General features: G+C 44.4%; 1 protein-coding gene across 1 annotated transcript; it reads left to right on the top strand.

The window, feature by feature from the left end:
* Window positions 1-9,146: 9,146 nt before the first annotated feature.
* Window positions 9,147-17,966, top strand: HSD3B2 (hydroxy-delta-5-steroid dehydrogenase, 3 beta- and steroid delta-isomerase 2). The gene is made up of 3 exons (XM_045895353.3): window positions 9,147-10,830; window positions 14,635-14,799; window positions 17,155-17,966. The coding sequence occupies exons 1-3, from the start codon at window positions 10,686-10,688 to the stop codon at window positions 17,964-17,966; spliced, it is 1,122 nt and encodes a 373-aa protein (XP_045751309.2). The 5' UTR covers window positions 9,147-10,685.
* Window positions 17,967-24,963: the final 6,997 nt, after the last annotated feature.

Genomic DNA, 24,963 nt, shown 5'->3' with positions numbered 1-24,963 from the left:
CCAGGCAAGGGAAACAAAAGCAAATATAACCAAATAGGACTACATCAAGCTAAAAATCTCTTGCACAGTGAAGGAAACCATCACCAAAACAAAAAGGTAACCTACAGAATGGGAGAAGGTATCTGCCAATGATGTATCCAATAACAGGTTAATATTCAAAATGTATAAAGAACTCACACAACCCAACACCAAAAAAACAAATAATCTGATTTAAAAAATGGACAGGGGACATGAATAGACATTTTTCCAAAGAAGACATACAGATGGTCAACAGACAAATGAAAAAATGCTCAACATCACTATTCATCAGGGAAATGCAAATTAAAACCACAATGAGATATTACCTCACACCAGTAAGAATGGTAGTATCAAAAAAACAAGAAATAATATGTGTTGACAAGGATGTGGAGAAAAGGGAACCCTTGTACACTGTTGGTGGGAATGTAAATTAGTGCAGCCACTATGGAAAACAATATGGAGTTTCCTGAAAAAATTAAAAATAGAAGTGTATTATCCAATAATTCCATTACTGAGTATTTACCCAAAGAAAATAAAAGCACTAATTTGAGAAGATATGTGCATCTCTATGTTTACTGCAGTATTATCTACAATAGTCAAGATATGGAAGCAACCTAAGTGTCTCTTGATAGATGAATGCATAAGGAAGATGTGGTATATATACACAATGGAATATAACTCGGTGACAAAAAAGAAAGAAATCTTGCCATTCACAACATGGAAACCTAGAGGTTATTATGCTAAGTGAAATAAGTCAGACAGAGAAAGACAAATACTGTATGATTTCACTTATATGTAGAATCTAAAAAACAAAACAAACAAACAAAAACAGAAACACTCATAAATACAGAGAACAAACTGGTGGTTGCCAGAAGGGAGGGAGTGGGGGGATGGGTGTAACAGGTGAAGAAGAGTAAGTGGCACAAACTTCCAGCTATAAAATAAGTCACAGGATGAAAACTGCAGCATAGGGAATATAGCCAATAATATTATAATAATTTTGTATAGTAACAGATGGTAACTACACTTCTTGTGGTGATCATTACATAATGTATAGAATTGTTGAATCACTATGTTATACACCTAAAACTAATATAGCATTGTATATCAACTACAGTTTAATAAAAAGACAATCTGTCAAAACTCACACAAGAAGAAAGAGAAAATCTTAATAGGCTTATATCTATTGAAGAAATTGAATCAATAATTAATGACCTTCCAAAACAGAAAGCAGCAGGTCCAGATGGGTTCACTGGTGAATTCTACAAAACATTTAAGGAAGAAATTACACTAATTTTCTACAATCTCTTCCAGAAGATAGTTGCAAAAGGAATATGTCCTAACACATTCTGAAACCAGTATTACCCTAATACCAGAACCAGACAAAGACATTACAAGAAAAGGAAACTACAGACCAATAGCTCTCAAAACATAGATGCAAAATACTCAACAAAATATTAGCAAATCAAATTCAACAATACATAAAAATAATTATACAACACAATCAAGTGGGATTTATCCCAGGTATGCAAGGCTGGTTCAATATTCAAAAATGATTTAATGTAATCTACCACATTTACAGGCTAAAGAAGAAAAATCACATGATTATGTCAATAGATGCATAAAAAGCATCTGATAAAGTCAAATACCCATCCATAATAAAAACTCTCAGCAAACTAGAAGGGAACTTCATCAACTTGATGAAGAACATCTACAAAGAACCTACAGCTATCATCCATACTTAATGGTGAGAAATTCAAAGTTGTCTCACTAAGATCAGGAACAAGGAAAGGATGTCCCCTTTCACCATCCCTTTTCAGCATCATACTGAAAGTCCTAACTAATAAGACAAGAAAAGGAAATAAAAGGTTGTACAGATTAGGAAGGAGTAAATAAAACTCTGTTTGTTTGCAATGACATGATTACCTAAGTAGAAAATACAAAAGAATACACACACATACAAAAAAAAAAAATCTTAGAACTAATAAGCAATTACAACAAGGCTGCTAGATATAAGGTTAACAACAAAAGTCAACCACCTTCTTATATATCAGTAATGAACAAGTGGAATTTGGAAATAAAAACACAATTCCATTTACATTAGCAACCAAGAAAAGTAAATACTTAGGTATAAATGTAACAAAAAATCTGTACAAAATCTATACGAGGAAAATTACAAAACTCTTGAGTAAAGAAATCAAAGAGGAACTAAATAAATGGAGAGATGTTCCATGTTATGGATAGAAACACCCAATATGTCAAGACATCAGGTCTTTCCAACTTGATCTATAGATTCAATACAATCTCAATAAAATCCCAGCAAGTTATTTTGTGGATATTGACAAACTGATTCTAAAGTTTGTATGGCTAGTCAAAAGACCCAGAATAGCCAACATAATATTAAAGGAGAAGAAAAAGTTGTAGGATTGTCACTACCCAAGTTCAAGACTTACTATAAATCTCCAATAATCAAGACAGTGTGTATGGGTGAAAGAATAGATAAATAGATTATCATGGAACAGAATAGAGAGCCCAGAAATAAACCCATGTAAATATAGTCACCTGATCTTTGACAAAGGAGTAAAGGCAACACAATGGAGAAAAGATCATCTTTTAAACAAATAGTGCTAGAACAACTAAACACCCATATGCAAAAAAAAAAAAAGAAAAGAAAAGAATCTAGACACTAACTTTATACCCTTCACAAAGATATTAACTCAAAATGGATCACAGACCTAAATGTAAAATGCAAAACCAAAAACTCTTAGAACATAACATAGGAGGAAATCTAGGTGACCTTGGGTATGGCAATGACTTTTTAGATATAACACCAAAGGCACAATCCATGAAAGAAATCATTGATAATGTGGGCTTCACTAAAATTAAGAATTTCTCTGAGAAAGAAATTGTTAAGAGAATAAGAAGACAAGTCACAGACTGGGAGAAAAATTTACAAAATATGTATCTGATAAGGAATGTTATCCAAAATTTACCAGAACTCTTAAAACTCAACAATAAGAAAGTGAATAACCTAATTTTAAAATGAGCAAAAGGCCTGGACAGACTCTTCACCAAAGAAGACATAGAAATAGCAAATAAGCATATGAAATGATGCTCCACATCATAGTCATTAGGGAGCTACAAATTAAAATGACGAGATACTACTTCATACTAATTAAGATGGCAAAAATTAAAAAAAAAAATCTTTAAAAAAAAAGGGGGCGCCTGGGTGGCTCAGTTGGTTAAGCGACTGCCTTCGGCTCAGGTCATGATCCTGGAGTCCCTGGATCGAGTCCCGCATCGGGCTCCCTGCTTGGCAGGGAGTCTGCTTCTCCCTCTGACCCTCCCCCCTCTCATGTGCTCTCTCTCATTCTCTCTCTCTCAAATAAATAAATTTAAAAAATCTTTAAAAAAAAAAAAAGATGGCAAAAAATCGGGCGCCTGGGTGGCTCAGTTGTTAAGTGTCTGCCTTCGGCTCAGGTCATGATCCTACATTGGACACCCTGCTCAGCGGGAAGCCTGCTTCTCCCTCTCCCACTCCCCCTGCTTATGCTCTCTCGCTGTCTCTCTCTCTCTGTTGAAAAATAAATAAAATCTTTAAAATTAATTAATTAATTAATTAATTAATTAATTAATTTAAAAAAAAAAGATGGCAAAAAATCCAAAACACTGACAAGACCGAATGTTGATGAGGATGTAGAGCAACAGGAATGCCCAGCATTAGTGGTAGGAATACTAAATGGTAAAACCACTTTGGAAGACAGTTTGACAGTTTCTTATAAAATCAAACATACTCATACCATCAGATCCAGCAATTGCGCTCCATTTGGGTATTTACCCAAATAAGTAGAAAACTTCTGTCCACACAAAAACCTGCACGTGCATGTTTGTAGGAGCTTTATTCATAATCAACAAAATTTGGAAGCAACCAACCTTTAGTAGGTAAATGGATAAAATGGGGTACATCCACTCAATGGAATATTGTTCAGAGCTAAAAAAAAAAAAATGAGCTGCCAAGCCATGAAAAGACATGGAGAGACCTTAAATGCATATTACTAAGTGAAAGAAGCCAATCCAAAAAGGTGCATACTATATTATTCCAACAATATGACATTCTGGGAAAGGCAAAACTATAAACACAGTAGTTAAAAGATGAGTGGTTGCCAAGTATTAGGCAACCTAGGAGGTGATGACTAGGTGGATCAGAAAGAACTTTTGGGGCAGTGAAACTCTTCTATATGATATCGTAATAGTAGAAGCATGCCATTTTGCATTTGTTATAAGCTATAGAATGGACAACACCAAGAGTGAACTCTAATGTAAACTATGGACTTTCAATGATAACACAATATGCCACTTCATTGATTGTAACAAATATACCACTCTGGTTTAGGATGTTGTTAATGGGTCCGGCTGTGCATGTATACATGGGAATTCTTTGTACTTTCTGCCTGATTTTGCTGTGAACTTAAAAATGTTCTAAAAATATAGTTTGTATTGAAAATGAAATGAGATATTACATGTAGGTTCCACACATAAGGAGCTTGGAAATCACCACTCCATCCTAACAATAGGTGAAAAAGGTGAACAAACTGAAAGATTAATAACTCTTCTTGGATCTGTAAGAGAGGGGAGATTACAGGGCAAATTGCTGCCTCGAAGACTGGAGAGACAGACAGGCAGATATGGGGAGTCCCATTAATATGGGCAGCTTTCTAGTACACTTATTTCTGTGATCACTGCTCTCTTCTATTTCCTTTTACATTTATGTATTAGTCCGTAAGGTTTTCAAAAGCATTAAGACATTTTGGAAGACCTTGATTGTCCATGTATCCTTTCATTCGTTCATTCATTCAGCAAACATTAATTAAGTGCCTATAATGTGTCAAATGATGTGTATTTCTTATGGGAATATAAACATGTATAAGACATAGACACTTCATCCAGTAAAACGTTCAACAATTTTTGAACATCTACTATGTGCCATGCACTGTGCTAGATATTAAGGATTCAGCAATGAAGGGAGCATCCCATTTCAAAAACAGTGTGACAACCACAGCAACAAACTCTTGACCCCACTAACATGTCTCTAGGGAGATCTTCATGGTGCAACTCCTTGAAAAGGTGAGGGTTTTGTTTGTTTGTTTGTTGGGTTTTTTTTGTAGTCACTCTCTTAACTTCTTTTGGACTCAATGCACTACAATTGCACTTTCAATCCAACACATTCCAGTAGGACTTTCAACATACCTTTTCATGAAAATTGCTCTTACCAACTTAATTATGAACTCTATGTTGCCAAAACCAAAGGTCAGTTCTTTTTGTCATGGCATTTGATGCCCAGCACCATTCAACATGGTTGACCACACTTTCCTTCTGGAAATACTTTCTTCACTTGACTTTCATAGAGGCACACTCTTCCAGTTTTCCTCCTGCCTCACACTGCTCCTGCTCAGGCTCATTAACTGGCATCTCTTCCTCTGTTAAACCTCTAAACATCGTCATCTCTGTCCCAGGATTTAGTCCTGAGGCTTTTCCTTTTATCCATGAATATTCTCACAGTACAGTTCATCTAATCCTGTGACTTTAAAATTATTGTATGCTTCCATTTCCCAAACTTACCTCTCTAGATGGCATAAGGGGTATAATTGTCCTAAAGTGATCCAGGAGTTTAGCAAGGTACCAAGAAGAGGGATCCACTCTTCCCGGCATGAAGGACTACATCCTGAATCACTCTCTGTGGACCAGTGGCTTTCTTCCCAAACCCAGACTGTCTGGCACCAACATCATGTGCGTTGCTCCATTGATAAAGCTGCTCTCTGTGTTTATATGATACAAACATAGAATAAAGGAGGCTAGTGTCCCTACACTGGAATGCAGACCCACACTGTGCACCACTTATGCATCAGTGTAGAATGGAAGGATGGGAAAATCATGCCTTCTACTTCTTTGCCAATTCTTGGTCTTTGTGAGTTTTCCTAACACAACATATTGGTTAACCCATGCTATGGCATATTGGGGAATTCTCAAACACTCATGTCTACTGGTAGTGATGCAGATGGGCCACACCTTACATGACATGTCCTGATCTTCCCTGAGCGCATAGACTCTCCAGCTGTCCCAGCACCATTTGCCTTAAAAAAAATCCTTTTCTGGGGCGCCTGGATGGCTCAGTCGGTTGAGCGGCTGCCTTCGGCTCGGGTCGTGATCCCAGAGTCCTGGGATTGAGCCCCACATCGGGCTCCCTGCTCAGTGGAGAGCCTGCTTCTCCCTCTCCCTCTGCCTGCCTCTCTGCCTACTTGTGCTTTCTCTCTCTCTGTGTCAAATAAATAAATAAAATCTTAAAAAAAAAAATCCTTTTCCTCCGTTGAATTTACTTGGCATCTTTGTCAAAATCAAGTGGCCATACGAATGTAAATTATTAACTCACACTACAGGCAAAAATTCCCTCAAAATGGATCATAGACCTAAATGTAAAGGCTGAAACTATACACCCCTTGGAAGAAGACATAGGTGAATATCTTTATGACCTTGGGTTGGACAAAAACATGAGTGATAAAAGAAAAAAAAATTAAGATTTATTTATTGATTTTAGGGAGAGAGTGCACCTGCGAGCAGAGAGAGGGGCAGAGGGAGAACATCTTCAAGCAGACCCCCTGCTGGGTGTGGAGCCCAGGGCAGGGCTCAATCTCATGACCCATGAGATCATGACTTCAGCCGAAACCCAGAGTCCACGTTTAGCCAACTGAGCCACCCAGCACACCCCAAAGAAAAGAATTTTTAAATGGGATGTCATCAAAATTAAAAATGTTTGTGCTTCAAAAGACACCATTAAGAAAACGAAAAGATAAGCCACAGACTGGACAAAATGTTTTCAAATCATTTATCTGTGGAAATTAATAAAAAGAAATTTCATTTAGGATGGAGTCAGTAGGCCAACAGGGGTAGCGATTATGCCCAACCACTCATCGTCAATTGCATACCCAACAGGAGAGGCACCTTGCAGGTAGATACCACTTTACTACCCCAAAAGGCTTTCCTCCTCCCCCAGCAGGAGCCCAGCCAATGAGACTGTCACAGCTCAATCAATGAAAAGTTACTATGCTTCAAAATGGAAGTTTGCTCCAATGGACTTTCTGACTTTCTGTTTATAACAGCATCCCAGCTTCCCCTTTTCCTCAAAAAAAAAAAAAAAGTGCTCTTATTCTTTGTTCTATGCACTTGCCTATGGTTCTGTCCTAGCTTGCTTGTCTAGGATTGCAATTCTCTGCTATTCCTGAATAAACCCATTTTTGCTGGTAAATTAACTGGCAGTTTTATTTTTTAGGTTAACTTATCTATTAAAGAACTTGTATCCAGAATATGAAGTACTCCTACAATCCACCATTAAGAACGTAAATAACCCAATTGAAAATGGGCAAAAGATTTGAACAGATATTTCACCTAAAAGGTATAGGAATATCCAATAAGCACATACTCAGCATCATTAGTCATTAGGGAAATGCAAATCAAAAGCATGATGAGACACCACTTCTTACCCACTAGGATAGTTATAATTTAAAAAAAAAAAAGGTGCACAATGTGGAAAAAAATTGAAACATTCACTCAATACTGGTGAGAAGTGTAGCCATTTTGGAAAAAAGTTTGGCACCTTCTTAAGTTAAAGACAAATTTACCGTATGTCTCAGTGATTTCACTCCTACCTATCTACTCAAGAGAAATGAAAACATAGGTCTATACAAACACTTTATGGGGATATTCATAGCAGCTTTATCTGTAATAGTCCAAAAAGTGGGAAAAGTCCAATTACCCACCAACTGGTGAACCAATAAACCAAATATGGTATATCTATACAATGGAATAGTATTCAGCCCCTAAAAGGAATGAAATACGGACAAATGCTACAACAGAGATGAACCTCAGAAGTATATTATGCTTACTGCATGGAGCACTGGGTGTTATACGCAAACAATGAATCAAGGAACACTATATCAAAAACTAATGATGCAATGTATGGTGATTAACATAACATAATAAAAAAAAAGAATATTTGCTTAAAGAAAAAAAAAGGATATTATGCTAAGTAAAACAAACCAGATGCAAAAGACAAAATACTGTATGACTCCATTCATATAATGTCCTGAAAAGGCAAATTCACAGTCAGAAAGTCAATTTGAAGTTGCCTAGAGTGCGCTAATGGGCACAAGAGATCTTCTGGGGGTGACAGAAATGTTCCAAAACAGGATTGTGGTGATGGTTACACAAGCCCATAATTTTATTTAAAATAGTAGATTACACACTTAAAGTAAGTGGATTTTATGGCATGTAAATTATATCTCAATAAAGCTATTTGGAAATAAAAGATATGTGATATTGTGGCCGCCATCTGCCTTGCCCTTCATTTATTTCTCATTTTCTATAGAATTTATAGAATTTATTCCACTCAGAGACTCTAAACTCTTGTTCTACTGGCTCTTTGGCTGAAAGCGATTCCCAGAGAGACACTGGCTAAATTCTGCCAGCCTCCAACACTTCCAACAGCTAGGGGAATGAGTACCCCAGTCCTGAACAGGATAGGGGGTGTGTATGGTTCACTTACAGCATTACTCTAGCAGGCAAAGCTGTCTGATGCACGTTGGTAGCCTCAGGTAGGGCTCCACAGGTCTTCAGAGAACAAGCTGCTACAACTCAGTGACTACAGTCCAACTTCCCTAGGCAAGTGTGTTTGCAGCACGAGGAGTCAGGTCTCAAGTAGGAAGAGGAGAATGGCCACAACACAAGGAGAAAGAGAGATCCAGAGGAGGGTGTCAAACCCAATCTTTGTAGGGCATTTTTCCCAACAATTTAAGAGAACATTCTTTTCAAGCGCATGTGGTGTTTTCACCAGGACCATATGCTAGACTTCAAAACAAGTCTCCATAAATATCTAAGAGTCAAAATCATACAGAGTGTATGCTCTGACCACAACAGTATTAACTTAGAAGTCAATTAAAAACAAGATATTTAGAAAATCCCCAATTTTTGAAATTAAACAACATACTTTGGAATAACTCATGTGTTAAAGAGGAAATCACAGGTAAATTAGAAAATATTTTTACCTGAATGATGATAAAAATCCAATACATCAAAATTGTAGGATGTGGCTAACCCAGTGCTTAGAGAGACATTTATAGCTTTAAGTGTCAAAAGAAAAGGGATAAAATCAATAAGCTTTAACCCTAAGAACCTTGAAAAGCAAGAGTAAATTGAAGCCAAAGCAAATAAAAGGAAACAGATTATTAAAAGAAGTTGATGGAAGAGAAAAGGGATAAACAATAGAGAAATACAACAGTAAATTTCTCTGTAATCCACACGGAAAATTTAATTTCACATGGGTTCTATATGTAAATATATCTGGAACCATAAAGGCTTTAGGAGAAAAAAATAGAAGAGCATCTATTGGGACTAAAAATCAGAAAGTCATCGCTTCTGGGGTAGATTGATGGGCGGAGGTGGGAGCTGACTGGAAAGGGGCAGGAAAGAACTTTTTGAGGTGAAGGAAATGTTCCATATGTTGTCTTGGGTGGTGGTTACAGTGGGGTATGTAATTGTAAAGGTTCATTGAACTAACACTTAAGATCTGGACGTTTTAATGCGTGTAAATCACAGCTCAATTTTTTAAAGCAGAAAAAAGGAGCTTATGGTGGTGGTATTTGGACAGCTTTGGGCCACAGGCTCCAAAAGCATTCACAGCATCCTCTGAGACTCTGCGGAGAGTGGTTTTGCAACCAAAATGTGAGATGTGTGCAAACGTCCGTAAGATCCACTGTGGCCACAACTGCAGACACCTATTCTCATTATCCAATTTACAGAACTAAACAGTTATCACTAGAGGGCTTCCCTTCAACGGAGATCTTCCTCCCCACCCCAGAGCTCTCCAAAGGTTGCCAGGATTGAGGTTCTGGATACATGGGGTTGGAAAAGAGTCCCTTCCCATAGAACTTCAAGGGTGACTGGAGCTGCCACCGTTGCAAAGGTCTACACTTTGCGAGAGAGTAACATTTCAAATGGTACTCTGAGAGAGGAGCTAATGGACTGCACAGTGGATTTTCTCGCCAGATGCATTTACTTCACAAGGCAAAAATGCCCATTGTGCTGGCAGATTTCGTCTTTTCATTTAAATCCACAGACTGTGGAGCCCAGACACCTGGCACCGACTGCCGGATGTCTTGCTGCGGGGAGAACCAAGCCTTTATCACACTGTGGCCCTGAAACATGCTTCCTGTGCCTGGGAGGAATGAGAGATACGTTAAAGGTCACTACTTTTGGGGGAGGAGGGAACCTGGAGAAGGCATGAGCAATAAGTATGTGGTAAGAGTTCAAGGTGAAAAGGCTGAGCCAAGAACAAGAGTGCATAAAACTCCAGTCCTGCCTTTGGGAGATAATGAGACCAGAACCCAGGCTCTTTCAACTGGCTTCCAACAGTCTAACAGGTTAGAGCTTTCTCATTTTCTTTCAACTATTCCTGGGCATGGGAGTTTTGCAAAAACAGAATGGAGGGAACAAAATGGTTTTTGTAAGCCTATAATGACTTGACCTCTCTTTCTGACCATCCCAGGGTCACCCTGTAATCTAATCTGCCCCCCATTTTTCTGTTCCTGGAGAGTGCTTCTTGGCAACCAGATTTGACCATGGCTGGGTGGAGCTGCCTTGTGACAGGTGCAGGAGGGTTTCTGGGTCAAAGGATCGTTCGCTTGTTGGTGGAGGAGAAGGAGCTGCAGGAGATCCGGGCACTGGACAAAGTCTTCAGACCGGAACAGCGGGAGGAATTTTCTAGTAAGTGAACTTGAGTTCATGGGTGGGTAGCTCCATCTTAACCCCCTCACAGGTATGGGGGAGGGGTTCTTGTCTAGCAAATCAAGGAAAGTTGTAGCCAAACCGAGGCTGATCCCCTGTCCAAAGTCATCAGAAAGGAAATCACAGGTGGTGTGGTATAAGAGATACAGGGCTGTCAGGAGACTGGGTCTGACCCTGATCCGGAACTAGAGATCCGGATGACTGTAAGCCAGCCACTCTGGCCTCTAGGTCTCTTTTCTTCTCATTTATAAAATCACATTTCTCTCCCTTGTCAACAACTCTTTAATGTTCTGAGGACCGTGGACTTGGCCATGGCTGTGCAACATCTGCAAAGGGCAAGCAAGCCCCGTTACCCTGGAGACCCTGCTAGGGGTTCCCTGCCCTGCTTGAGTGCCCTGGTCTTTCTGTGGCTTCACTCAGCATCTCCAGTAAAGGTGAAGCTGAGTGTGTGTGCATGTGTGTGTGCATGTGTGTATGCATGTGTGTGTGTGCATGCGTGTGTGTGTGAGAGAGAGAGAGACAGGGTGTGAGGGAGGAAGGTGAAGAGGACACACAGCGTACAGCGTGGGAGGGAGCCAGAGACAGAGTGTGAGGCTCCAGAGTGTGGATTCCTCATGTGGATTCCCTGTACATCTCTTCTTCCCATTTGTCCCTGCTCATCACCACAAGAAAAGTGACTGCAGAATCTGCTCATCGCTCTGCTGTTTTCCCAGACTGCTGCCCCTGGTGCAAAAGCAAAAGCTAGATTTATAAAACCTGTTTCACCCCCCAAATCCTCAAAACAGCCCTGTGAGGAAAGTAGGAACGGGGTCTCACCCAACAGCATGTTGAGGAAATTGAGGTATACAAAGGTAAAGCGACTTGCGGAGGCCTTCTGATTAACGGACCTCAGGGCTCAGAGTAGAGCCTCATCACAGACGCCCCAGTCATAGGGCCCCAGGGCTGCCTCTTGGCAAAGTGAGTCTTCAGTCTCTCCCATTTCCCCACTGTGTGTCCCCAAAGCAATCCCTGTCCCCCTCCCCAGCCCCTGCGGTCTGGACATCAACATGCAGGCCCCTGGTGCCCAGAAGACCCCACCTCCCCACACGGAGACCCCCCAGCCACACCGCCCTCCAGGACTGCGCACATCACTCTTCTCCTCTTCTTTCCTGTGCTCTGAACATCTCAGATGTCTTATTTCCTCTACCCTCTGCTTCAACGATGCCTCTGATGAACACACATGAACATACATGATCAACATCAACTGTTTGCAGACCTTACGTCTCAGTAATACTTACGGTCTGACAGCTGAGGCCCGGGAAAGGCAATGTTCAACCTAGACGAAGGGTTCCCCTGTGTGACCAGTCAGGTGGTGTCCAGGATGGGCAGGGGCTCTGTACAGCTCACAATGGAGAATCCTCACGGTGGTTGTTCTGTGCCAGGCGCTGTGCTCAGTGTTCTATGCGTGTCAACTCATTTGCTCCTCGTAACATCTCTGGGGATGGGTAATATTATCCTCCTCTTTTTTGAAGATGAGAAAGCAGGCACAGAAAGTTGTCTTAGTCTGTCAAGGCTGCTACAACAAGATACCACAGGCTGGGTGGCTTAAACACATCAGAAATTTTATTTCTCACAGTTCTGGGGGCAGAAATCCAAGAGCAAAGCAGAGTGAGGCTCTGGTGAGAGCCCCCTCCCTGGTTCAGAGCCGTGTCTTCTTGCTGTGCCCTCACACCGTACAAGGGGAGAGGGCTCTCTCTGGGATCTCATTTATAGGAATACTGATCCCCTCATGAGGGTCAAACCCTCACGATCTGATCACCTTCCAAAGGGCCCATCTCCTAACAGCATCACATTGTCATAAGGATTTCAACACGTGAATTTGGAGGGACACAAACACTCAGACCACAGCAAAGACTAACTTGTTCAAGGTCCCCCAGCTGAAAAATGGCAACACTGGAATTGAACCCGAAGGTCTAACTGCAGAGGCTGTGCTCTTAGCCACTAATTTGTCTAGTAGCTTCTCTTTGGGCCTCCCTACAATGCAGCCCACATAACATAAGCAAGTGTATATTTGAGCTGCGCAGAATACTTGTCCCGTCCACAGAGCCTCCAGGAGGGAGGGAGCTCTACCTCCACCACCAAGACATCTGCAGCGCCCTCTTCTGGTCTCTCTGCACCCTTGCAAACTAATAGGTTGATCTGAGCCTGTCTGCTGAAGTCAGCATCAGAGAGACAGAAGAAGGTCGGGGAAAGGCAGAGGAGACCCAATCAGAGAAAATCCTACTGATTCCCAGCAGCTTCTCCCCTGCCTTTCTCCCACTTTAGGGCCTTCTTGGAGTTGCCCAACCATGGGAACTAGCTCAGGGCAGAGCAAACTTGGCAGAGGCTTAGGGAGAGCAGAGGGTTCTTCCAAGTTGTAACCCAGGAAGGAAATTTCCCTGCCCTGGATTTTTCACTCTGAGTTTCTCTCTCACTGTTCTCTGGCCTCCATTGCCGATTTCAGTTAAATTGCCTTATCCTTTAAATACATACATACATACATACTTAGACTTATCCTTATCTGCCTCAGGAAAAAAAAAAAGCGTGAGTCCTGCACTTGGGTGACAGGGGAAAGAGAACAAAGCTTGAAGGCAGGGAGCAGGCTTGAGTCTTCACTGGAAGTGTGACTCAGCCCTGCCCCTTCATCTGTCTCCGACGGAGTTGCCTTGCCTGTATAGTGGAAATCGGAATACCTATGTCATGAGATAGCTGTGAAAGAAGAACCAGAACGCTGTGAGAGTTGTGTGCAAAGCAGAACGCACAAAGTAAGTGTAGAGTATTTATCCAAACCATATGTAGCACCATGTTTAGGTCACGGGCTCGTCTGAGGTGATGATGTTACTGGCAGGACCCCCCTTCCGGTGGATTTCAGAGGAGCTGAAGACCCTGAGGTTCAAGCCACTGTCCTTAGCTAGATGGCCAGAAAGTTAGTCCCTTGGTGGTGGACTCATTTTCAGCACTGATATCTGCTTTAGATGATATCTAATAAGGTTTTTTTTTCAGTTAGACCTCTCATTTGGACCCTTTCTAAATTCCCTGTTACTGGCTTCCCTATCCTTCTGGTCTACCTAAGCAGGAAATACTCAGGCTGACATGGACTCTTGCTCTTCCTCTCGGTCTCTCTCCAGTAAGAACAAGGAGCCGGCTGCATAAGGTCTGAAAAGTCAAGCGTGTGTATCCCTCCCCTTCCCTGCTTCTGCTGTGGGAGCCCTGGTTCTGTCCTCCTCCTCCGAACTTTGCTGCAGACATTCTCTCGATTGCTCTCTCGATTAATCTCTCGATTGCTTTGCTCCCTCTTAGATGCACCACACCGATCCATTTTACATACTGCAGCCAGGGTTGGCTGCACCTACACCACAACTCTGTTTATGTTTCTCTTCTTGTGCCAAATCCAGGCGGGATTCCTCATTCCCTACAGAATTAAATTCAAATTCTTTCCTCTTATATCCACGCTCCATAATCACCCCACTCTCCTTAATGAATTTTATGAACTTCCCATGAATCTCTTTAACAATTTTCATCCCAGGCATACTTGACTCCTCACTGCACAAATTCTTTTTTTTTTTTAAAGAATAAAAAGGGGTGGAAACGGATGTTTGCTCTTTCCCAATAAATGCTACACATTCTGACTTCTGTGCCTTTGTTTACTTGTTCCTTCCATGGATTTATCTCCCATCTCCACCCTCCCCCTGGGTAAACACCACCTTTATCAGGAAACTTCCAGATCCAGAAAGCCTTCCAATGACCTGATTCATGTTCACACAGAGCTCCAGAGCAAGACCAAGGTGATCATGGTGGAAGGAGACATTCTGGATGAGCAGTGCCTGAAGAGAGCCTGCCAGGGCACTTCAGTTGTCATTCACACCGCTTCTGTCATTGACGTCATGAATGTCATTCACCGAGAGACCATCATGAATGTCAATCTGAAGGGTATAGTATCCCAGGGAGGATATGGAGTGAGGTGGGCGAATGAGGCTCAGAAAACAGACCAGGAAGGGAGGAGAGGCCCCCATCACTGAACACCCGCTGAGCCTGCTCCAGCTGCTTTTTCTTATCACCACTGAGAGATTCAAGGCTGTTATGCTCAGTTTTTTAGATGAGGAAACTGGGGCTGAGCAAAGCTAACAAACTTGTCCAAGTCCCTCTGAGTAGGAAAGCTAGAATTTAAACCCACACCTGCGTCTCCAAAGGCCACAAAAGCTCTCTTTACTGCAGCTCCAATCAAGCATCGACTCTAAGCCAACCTTGAACTCTCATGATCCAACTACCTTCTGCTTCCCCTGGGCGAAGACCAGATCTTACAAGTGCCTCCCTGGTCATCATTTTAGCCCTTCTGTGCACCTCTAAGCTGGTGGTCACACAGTAAGGCCAAGAACTAAGAGCTCTGTGATAGAAGGGCCCCCGTGTCCACTGTGAGCAAAGAGCCACAGCTCCAGGCCAGTTTCCTTCAGGCAGGACTGTGCAGGATCACCCAGCGTAATGAGAACATCTAGCACCTTCCTGCTCACCCCAAAGGATTCCTCTCAAGAGACCTGCAAAGCTAGTTCACAGCAGTCTGGCAGGACTGGCCTCCCCATGATATCTTCTTAATGGTAATAGCTTCCCCTTCTCCATAAGAGTACTTCTTCAGCTCACTGCTGGGTCTGCTATTAAAGGGTCGTTTCTAGCTAGGTGCCCAAAGTACACCCTCCTTAGATCCTCATCCCTTAAATGCCTGGTGGTTCTTTCTGGATTGTGGCTTTCCAACCTACTTTAAAACTAGACACCTTTATGTAAGAGATTAGCTTAAATCCCTTATTAGCTTCACAAGCAAAGTCATCCTTCTGAGCCCTGGAGGCCAGTCTCTCTAGGACCACAGTGCCCCAACCCCCAATCGCATCTGGTTCTCATGACCTGCTCTACAAAGTTAGTCGTTAGACAGAGACTCCTTTTCTAAAGCAACTCATTGCTTTAGGGTCTCCAGCCTAAAGTAGCACAGTCTCAAAAAAGACCCTTTCTAGTTTCTACTTAGCCATACCCTCATCACTCCCACACTGCAAGGAGGGTGCTGCTAAATTAACCAAGTTTTCCTTTTTAGCCCCCTCTGCTAATTCCTGCTCTCCAGGACTCCCAACAGCAGAGGATTTGAAATCCCTGAGAAGTGGTAGAGGCATCAGTTAATTAAAACTAATGTCAGTTCCAGGTTTAGAAGATACTTCAAATAATGGTCATTTTTCCCTCTGCAGTTCAATTGGCCCCAAATTTTCTCAGCCTCTAGTTTTGATTTTTTTAAAAAATGAGTCTGATTCTCCCAAAAATCAAATTGCACAAAGACCTTAAAAAGGATTATTTTTAATACCAAAAAAAAGAGAGAGAGAGAAATAAAAAACGATGCTTTGCGGGGAATGTTCTTTCTTGTGGAGAAGGCGCTCTGCATTACCTCCCCCAGCTAAAGGGATTCTGCAAGATCCTCCCATTATAGGTATTAACCACCAGAGGGCACACTTCCCCTTCCGGTTCTCCACCAAGCTCAACACAGAAGGCCAGTGCCAGGCTCCAGAATACTAAGTAAAAGGACGGTTTATCACCCTCACTTTTCAGACCTGGGTAAAGGGAGTCACAGTCAGAATTAGGAGTGGCCTTTGTAGGGAGCACTCAATTAGGACTAGGTAAAATTCCAGTCCATATTCTGAGAGTATGGCCTCATAATTTTTTTTTTTATTTAAAATAAACTGTTTTTAATGAAGTGGTAGGGATAAATGATAATTTTCTTTTTTTTTTTTTTTAAGATTTTATTTATTTATTTGACGGAGGGACACAGCGAGAGAGGGAACACAAGCAAGGGGAGTGGGAGTGGGAGAGGGAGAAGCAGGCTCCCTGCAGAGCAGGGAGCCTGATGTGGGACTCGATCCCAGGACCCTGGGATCATGACCTGAGCCGAAGGCAGTTGCTTAACAGACTGAGCCACCCAGGCGACCGGGATAAATGATAATTTTCTAATGTCTTCACTCAGCAAAATATAAAATAGCAACCCTCTGTCCTTTTCCAGAATTCAAGGTACACACACAGGTCCAGGAAATCCAAAAAGCCTAGAAATTCTTGCTCTCCAGAACCCAAAGGCCGGCTTCTTCTCATTTTGGCAATTTTGCATTTTTCCTACGGCTATAGCATGTTCAGCTCGTAGGTCGGAGGCACAGAGGAATGCACTCCTTATCTGCAATAACCACCTCACCTGGGGGGGGGCGGTGGGCATGGTTGGGCCTTTGGGTTATTTGTTGACACTGACGGTGTACTCCCCACGGGCAGGTACCCAGCTGCTGTTGGAAGCCTGTGCCCAGGCTAATGTGCCGACCTTCATCTATACCAGCACCATAGAGGTGGCTGGGCCCAACTCCTACAGGGAGATCATCCAGAATGGCCACGAAGAAGAGCATCTCGAATCAAGATGGTCTGCTCCATACCCCTACAGCAAAAAGCTCGCAGAGAAGGCAGTGCTGGCTGCTAACGGGTGGGCTCTTAAAAACGGCGGCACCCTGCACACCTGTGCCTTAAGGCCCATGTATATCTATGGGGAAGGAAGCATATTCCTTTATGACTATATATACAAGGCCCTGAGGAACAATGGCATCCTGACACATCATAGCAAGTTCTCTGTAGTCAACCCTGTCTATGTTGGCAATGTGGCCTGGGCTCACATTCTGGCCTTGAGGGCCCTACGGGACCCCAAGAAGGCCCCAAGTGTCCGAGGACAGTTCTATTACATCTCAGATGACACACCTCACCAAAGCTATGATGACCTCAATTACACTTTGAGCAAGGAATGGGGCTTCTCCCTGGATTCCAGAATGAGCCTTCCTATATTTCTGGAGTACTGGCTTGCCTTCCTACTGGAAATAGTGAGCTTCCTGCTCAGTCCAATTTACAAATATCAACCCCCCTTCAACCGCCACACAGTGACATTGTTAAATAGTGTATTTACCTTCTCCTATAAGAAAGCTCAGAGGGATCTGGGGTATAAGCCACTCTTCAGCTGGGAGGAAGCCAAGCAGAAAACCATGGAGTGGATTGGCTCCCTGGTGAAACAGCACAGAGAGACCCTAAAAACGAAGACTCACTGATCTGGGGGTGACAAGGACGTAGATGCAGATGTTGTTGGGAGACAGCTATCAAGCTCTCCCCTCTGGCATCATACGGAAAGAAACAAGGCCACGAGCCCGAGTCCTACTGTCTCCCTTTTACAAGACGGCCATCTTACTGTTTTCCTCCTACCACTGGAAACCTTCCCAGTCCCTGGTCCAACCAGAAGCTTTCTGTCCTGCCCACGCTCCAGAGGACAGAGAAGGAGATTTGCTGGAGCTCCTAATACAAAAGTCTCTGCTGCTGGCTCTGAGCTATTCAGGCCTCTTTCATGTAGAGTTTTGCCTATTATTTCCATTCCCTTTGTTATGTGCAAAGCATTTCTTACCTTTTACAAATTCCTATTCCTACATGCAGCTCAGTGAAAAGAGTAATAAACATTTTAATGCCTAATCTGGAGGACGCTGTGGTTGATGTGAATACATACTTTCCCCCTTCCCCCTCCATTTCTAGGGGGATGGAATGGAGGTGGGCAGAAGTGTCTGGAGCGGGGGGATTAAGTTGGACTAAGCACCTGCTATGTTTCAGGCAAATATCACTTCATTTAATCCTCTTCAGAAACCTCGAGGTTGGGATTGTTACTGCCTTTTATTGATAAGGAAACTTGATCATCAGAGGCCACTCACTAACTGCTAAGTGATCAGGACATTTAGCCCAGAAACACTGATTCGAAAGCCTCTATCTGTCCACTGAATCTTGCAGCCTGAACTGCTTAATGTACAGCTCGATGGGGGTGGGGTGGAGGGGTTTGTCAGCAGTGCAACAGAGTGCAGACAGGAGTGTGCCCTGCTGCTCCTTGGGGGAGGCTGGCTCCTCTGGGTCACCTCCTTCTTGCCCAGCCCGGTGCAGGAGGCTCCCTAGGACCCAGGAGAACCCCTGAGGGGCAGCTGGGAGGGTCTTCAAGCCCTTGCCCAATGGCCTGGGCAGGGGAAGGAGAAGCAGAGAGGTAACCAGCCTCTACTGCCAATGTCGGTGTCCTTGAAGACCCCTAGGACCCACCGGGGCCACCCTGGCAATTCATAGCCAGTATCTAACCTTTCAAATCACATCATGAAACCACACCAGTGGTTCCCAGGAAAGTAAAGGGAACAGGTGTGAATGCCCCTAAAACTTTGTCTCCTACCCAGCGCAAGAGATAGAGAGGTCTACTACCCCCTCCCCTGCTCCCCCCAGAATCTACTCCTCCCTACTCTTTTCTCCTCTTCCCATCTCTCCCTTACACTGTCTGCCGGGATGAAGCTCTATCCCTCTACCTCCTTAGCCTCTGTCCTTTCCCTCCACCGTCCCCTTCATCACTGGCCTTCTCTGTCGCCCTCAGGAGAGGAAGCCAACCAAGGCAGGTGTGGGGACTTGAATGATGACACAGTCATCAACTGAACACAGGACCAACAGTCAAAGGAAACACTTTCAGGGCCAGCAGAGGCCGCGTGGCCTGAAGCAGGTGAGGAGGTGGCTGTTGGGCTCAGAGAGTGGGAGGTGAGAACTGCCTGTCTCCAGAGCCACAGAAGAGTCTCACCCAACATCCAGATGGCTTCTTTCTTACCCAGGGAATGTACCGATTATGAATTCAGTTGAATTTGATTACCCCAAAGGAGATAATTTATGCTTTCATTCTAAGGAGAAAGGGGAAGAATATTCTGGTGGGGATGAAGGTTTCTATCACCTTCAAAACCCCAAGGGCCAGAGGATCGGCAGGGGGCATCGGAGCAGAGTGGCCCCGTACATTGGGGGTAGGTGAGAATGAAACACTCCCTCTGACCTCCCCACAGGGCACAGAGCACAAGGGGTAGGCCCTGTCCAGCTCCTGGGTGGTGCACACACCTTTACATGTGTGTGCCAGGAGCCAGGGAAGGGAAGAAGGGGGGCGGAATCTGGGACGAGGGCCCCTCAGCTGAGTTTTTAGCCTAGTGAGATTCCGTATCTCTGAATCCACCAGGGCAGGGAAGGAGCACTGTGAGCAGAGACAGAGGAGAGGGCATGTGACCAGCTGGTGGTCTAGCTGAATAAGCATAAAGGCCTTGGAATGTCTGGGCCCAAGACGTTGGCCCTTCTTACTTATACTGGGCACAGAACTGAGGGCTTCCAGCCTTTAGAGCTAATGCACAGCAGCCTCCTTCCCTCCTCCCTCCCTCTCCCCTCTGCTCCCCTCCTCCCTCTCCCCTCCTGTCCCATTCCCTCCCTCCCTCCCCCCCAATCTCCTCCCCTTTCCTTCCTCTTCACCTCCATCTCAGTCTACATCCCCTTCTCCCCCTTTTTCTTTCCTGGCCCCCTCCCCGACCTGGATGCAGCACAGAGTAGGGTGAATGAATGAATGAATGAAAGGGCAGGTAAGTGCTCAGCCACCCGGTTAAGCCCTAAGGATAGATGAGTCCAGGGAACGGAGCTCACCTGATGAAGGGGGTGGGGGGGACCCCACAGAGCAGTGGGGCCTCAGCTAGGCCTTTAAGGGTGGGTGGGGCTTGGGTAGAAGAATGAGGTGTTCCAGACAGGTGAGGAGCCTGAGCAGTGGTGCCAAGGAGAGGGTGAAGGGGAGTGAGGAGGCTGGCCTGCAGGTGGGAAGGGTTTACCCCAGGGGAGCTGAGATCGCTTAGGGTGTCAGATGGGACAAGGAGGCTGGCCTCAGGGCAGAGGGGGATCGGGCAGGTGGGTGAATGGCTGGGGGAAGGGCCCACAGGAAAGTGGCAGGGGGCCTGAAGGGGTGAGGGGGGTGAGGTGGACTGGAAAGCCAGCCAGACCAGCTGCTATAGAAACCCAGAGACCCTGTCTTTCACCCCACGTATAAAATTCTCAATTACTCTTTTAACATACAAAGAACAATAACAAAAACTGACCTCTCATTAGTAAGTCAAAATACCCAAGAAAAAGCTGAAGTCTGGGACAAGGGCAGGGCCGCTCTGAGATTAGGATGGGCCTCCTCATCCCTGGCATCCCGACAGCTCTAGGCGGTCTGGCTCTCCCTGAAATGGATGAAGCTGTTGGGGGAGGTCATCGAAGAGAGGTGACTGCTGACTGACCCTCAAGCTGGACCAGGGCTCTCAGAGGCTCCTCACCTCCTCCCCTGTCCTTGGAATGCGGGCCCTGCTTGCCTTTCCCATTCCCAGAGGCTACTCCAAGGACACAGCCTTGAGATAATGATGTGGTGTTGAGAACACCTGTCCAGTATCCATGACCAAACCCAGTGAAGGCCTCCATATAAACTTTTAAGATCTGGCAGGTGGGTGCAAGGATCCATTCGTCTGGGGGCCACCCAAGACAAGCCTCATTAAGTAAGGTCCCTTTGCTTCTTACAACTGCCACCTACCAACCTGGAGTGGCCTCTTAGGTCTCTCCCTGCCCTCTGATTGTAGGAATCGGCTGCAAATTACAGCCTTACACCCAGGAAGCGCCCATGAGGATGGCGAGCCAAGTCTGTATCACAGTTCGTGTGAATATTCACGCTTTTTCCCTGAAGATATTTCAATGTGCGCAATTACAAAGTGCTGGCCCAGAGCCTCCTGGGGGTGTTATGTAATATATGATATTACCTTATTACCTTATTAAAATCTAAAAGAAATCTGAATTTCAAAACACATCTAGCCCCTAGAGTTTTGGACTAAAGATCATGGACTGTTGGTGGCCAAATTATGTGCCAGGTATTGCTTTACACATTTTAGATAATAATCTTCAAACATCACTCAAAAGCAGGTACTCTTTAATATCCTAATGTGACATCGGAGGAAACTGCAGCACAGAGAGGTAAATAATTTGCTCGAGGTCATCCAGCGAGTTCGTGGTTCAGGCATAGTAATCAAAGGACTTCCAAGGGTCCACATGAAGATGTGAAACTCACATGCCTGTGGGAGCCAGTCCCCCAGATTGTAAGTGAGGCAGGCTAGAACTGAGAGGCCTTGGGGAATGGTGGGGACCGTGGTGTGCAGTAGACCCCACACTCTCTGCTCCTGGGAGAAGCGGCTACAGCACTCCTACTGATTCAGGCCTGGGATGCACCCCAAGTTCCCAGATCTTTGGACTCGCCGAGGAAAGCAAAACCTTCCCAATCTTTATATGAAATTTCTTGATTTCTAAATATTGGCACCTAATTCTAAATTTCGAAAACAGTGTGAGGATCAGCTCTGAGAATGTGTGGGCTGGTGCTGCAATCATATTTGTAATATTTTATCTCTTAAAGAGTGGGCGGCCCGCGGTGTTCATTCTTGGCAGTAGGTCCTGAGTCTACGTTACAGCATAATCTGTACTTTTCTGTATGTTTGATATTGGTTGTCATTTTTTGAATAAATTAATTTTGATTGAAAAAAAAAAGAGTGAAAACTAATGAAACGCATCTGTGGGCCAGACCCCCAGCTAAGGCTTCCAGTGCTCCATCTCTGTTCCCAGGCTTGTGAGGGCAGTAAAATGTGAGACACGGCAGGTACATACACAGTAAAATGTATGAAGGCCATCAGAAAGAGGATCCCAGGGACGCCTGGGTGGCTCAGTCAGTTGGGTGGCTGCTTTCAGCTCAGGTCATGATCCCAGGGTCCCTGGATCAGTGGGGAGCCTGCTTCTCCCTCTCCCTCTGCTGCTCCCCCTGCTTGTGCTCTCTCTCTCTCTGACAAATAAAATAAAATCTTTAAAAAAAAAAAAAAGAAAGAAAGAAAGAGGATCCCATCAGGGTAGGGGACTCAATAAAGCGCTTGCATTTGGGTTGAATACTGAAAGATGAGTAGAATTTCAACAGGCAGAAATGGGGGGGAACGTGTCCCAGGCAGAGGCAAGGAAGTCTGACAAGTCGCAGAGGTGGGAAAAGGGAGTCCCTTTCAGGCAGCATGGACAGACCAGAGAGCATAGGTGTAGGGGAGAACGGAAGACACACCTGGAAAGACATGATGGGAAAAGACCAGGGTCACCTTGGGTCACCACTAGGAGATACTCTGCCTCCTTCCTTCTTTCCCCTCAGAGCACGATTCCGTTCCCCTTCTTAAAGACTGTTTGACATTTAGCTACTTTACATGCCTCAGCTTCTGTGGAAAATTATACTCATTAAGGGCAAAGAGCATGTCTCCATGTCCCCACTAGCAACAAATATTGACAGTCAGGCCAAAGAACTTGGAGATTATTCAGTATGCACTCGGCAACCTGTTCAGCTCTCCCTGGAAGATTACTTTGGCACCCGTGGGTAGGATGGATTGGAAGAGATTAAGAGGATACTTCAAGAATCTCAGTCCATATATACAATGGAATATTACTCAGCCATCAGAAAGGATGAATACCCAACTTTTACATCAACATGGATGGGACTGGAGGAGATTATGCTAAGTGAAATAAGTCAAGCAGAGAAAGTCAATCATCATATAGTTTCACTTATTTGTGGAACATAAGGAATAGCGTAGAGGACATTAGGAGAAGGAAGGGAAAAATGAAGGGGGGGGGAATCAGAGGGGGAGACGAACGATGAGAGACTTTGGACTCTGAGAAACAAACAGGGTTTTAGAGGGGAGGGGGAGGGGGGATTGGTTAGCCCAGTGATGGGTATTAAGGAGGGCACGTACTGCATGGAGCACTGGGTGTTATACGAAAACAATGGATCGTGGATCACCACATCAAAAGCCAATGATGTACTGTATGGTGACTAACATAACATAATAAAATTTAAAAAAAAAATCTCGGCAAGAAATAAAGGCCTGATTTATGTTAACAAAACGGGACCCAGAGGGCAACCGGGGCCAACCTGAGGCGGAATGGACGCTACTTCAGGAAATGCCTGAGCAGGGTCACAGCACCCCCTACGCACCCACTTTCCCAAGCCAGAAACCTGGGAGGTCCTTCGCCCCTCTCCCTCAGCCCATCAGTCAGTCCTACCCATTTCCCCTCCAAAGTGCCTGCTGAGTGTGTCCCCTCCCTCCCTAGGAACACGGCCTGGTTCAGGCCCGGCCTCCCTGCCTCAGAGAGTCACCATGAAATCCACTTGCATCCTTGTTGCCAGAGTTGTCCACCCCACACCAAATCTGACCACGTCGCCCCCTACCCGAAAACCAACCAGGACCCTTAGGATAGCCCTGAGTGTCTTAGGGTAACAGATAAGGGCCCTTCGAGATCTAGCCCCTGCCCGCCTCTCTGGACTACTTATACGTTGTCACCAGTTCCTGCCCTATCTCCAGATTCCCCAACTTTATGCTCCAGCGATAGGCCAGGGTTTGGCACTTCTTGCAAACATTATGCTGTTACATGCTCCCGCGCTAAAGCCCAGGTCCCTCCTGCTCAGACCTTGCCCAGCTCCTGCCAGCACATCCTTCTCAAGTGCTTATTCACCAACCAAAGCTTCCATCTCACCATCGGCGCGCCGTGTGCGTATCTAACTGCCTGGTCATTACTTATACAGTCTGCCCTCCCCCGCCACGCTGTCTTGTCCTTGAGGGCAGCCACTTGCCATTTCACCTCTGTGTCCCTAGCACCTGGGTCGGTGCCTGACGCAAAGCAGGCACACAGACGGACAGCAGACTGACAGGGGGACGGATGGGTGGTTGGATGGACAGACGGATGGATGGATAGGCAGACAAAACACAAACAAACGGAATTGCTGAGATGGGGAGGGAAGGGAGTCAGGGAGGCAGAAGGAATGACAAAACAAGAAGGAATTTAAAGATAACATCAAGAAATCAATGAACCTGAGGAAGCAGGGGGTGTGGGGACACAGGAGCAATCCATCTGCACTGTATGAAGAGTGAGCAATTGAAAGAAATGTGAGCGGGAAAGACATTTATGAAGGCAGAATGTAACTGGTAAGATTTTTAAGGGGACTGGAAATTAGATGTACAATCTGAAACAAGGTAATGCCCAGAGAGTTTTTATACTACAAAAATAAGGACATTCTAGTTTCAAAAAACTGAATTCAGAAGAAAATCTCATCAGAAAAAAAAAAAAAGTAAATCACTCATTCCTTAAGTGATGAAAGTGGTTACTTACAGTGCTTCTTAAAGCATCAAGGGACTCTGAAGGAGT

Source organism: Mirounga angustirostris, unplaced genomic scaffold (assembly GCF_029215605.1).
Source record: "Mirounga angustirostris isolate CCGP_5_RB_7025 unplaced genomic scaffold, mMirAng1.0.hap1 SCAF_4, whole genome shotgun sequence".
Taxonomy (NCBI): domain Eukaryota; kingdom Metazoa; phylum Chordata; class Mammalia; order Carnivora; family Phocidae; genus Mirounga; species Mirounga angustirostris.
The sequence above is the reverse complement of the archived record's forward strand: the minus strand, read 5'-3'. Positions and strand labels throughout refer to the sequence as shown.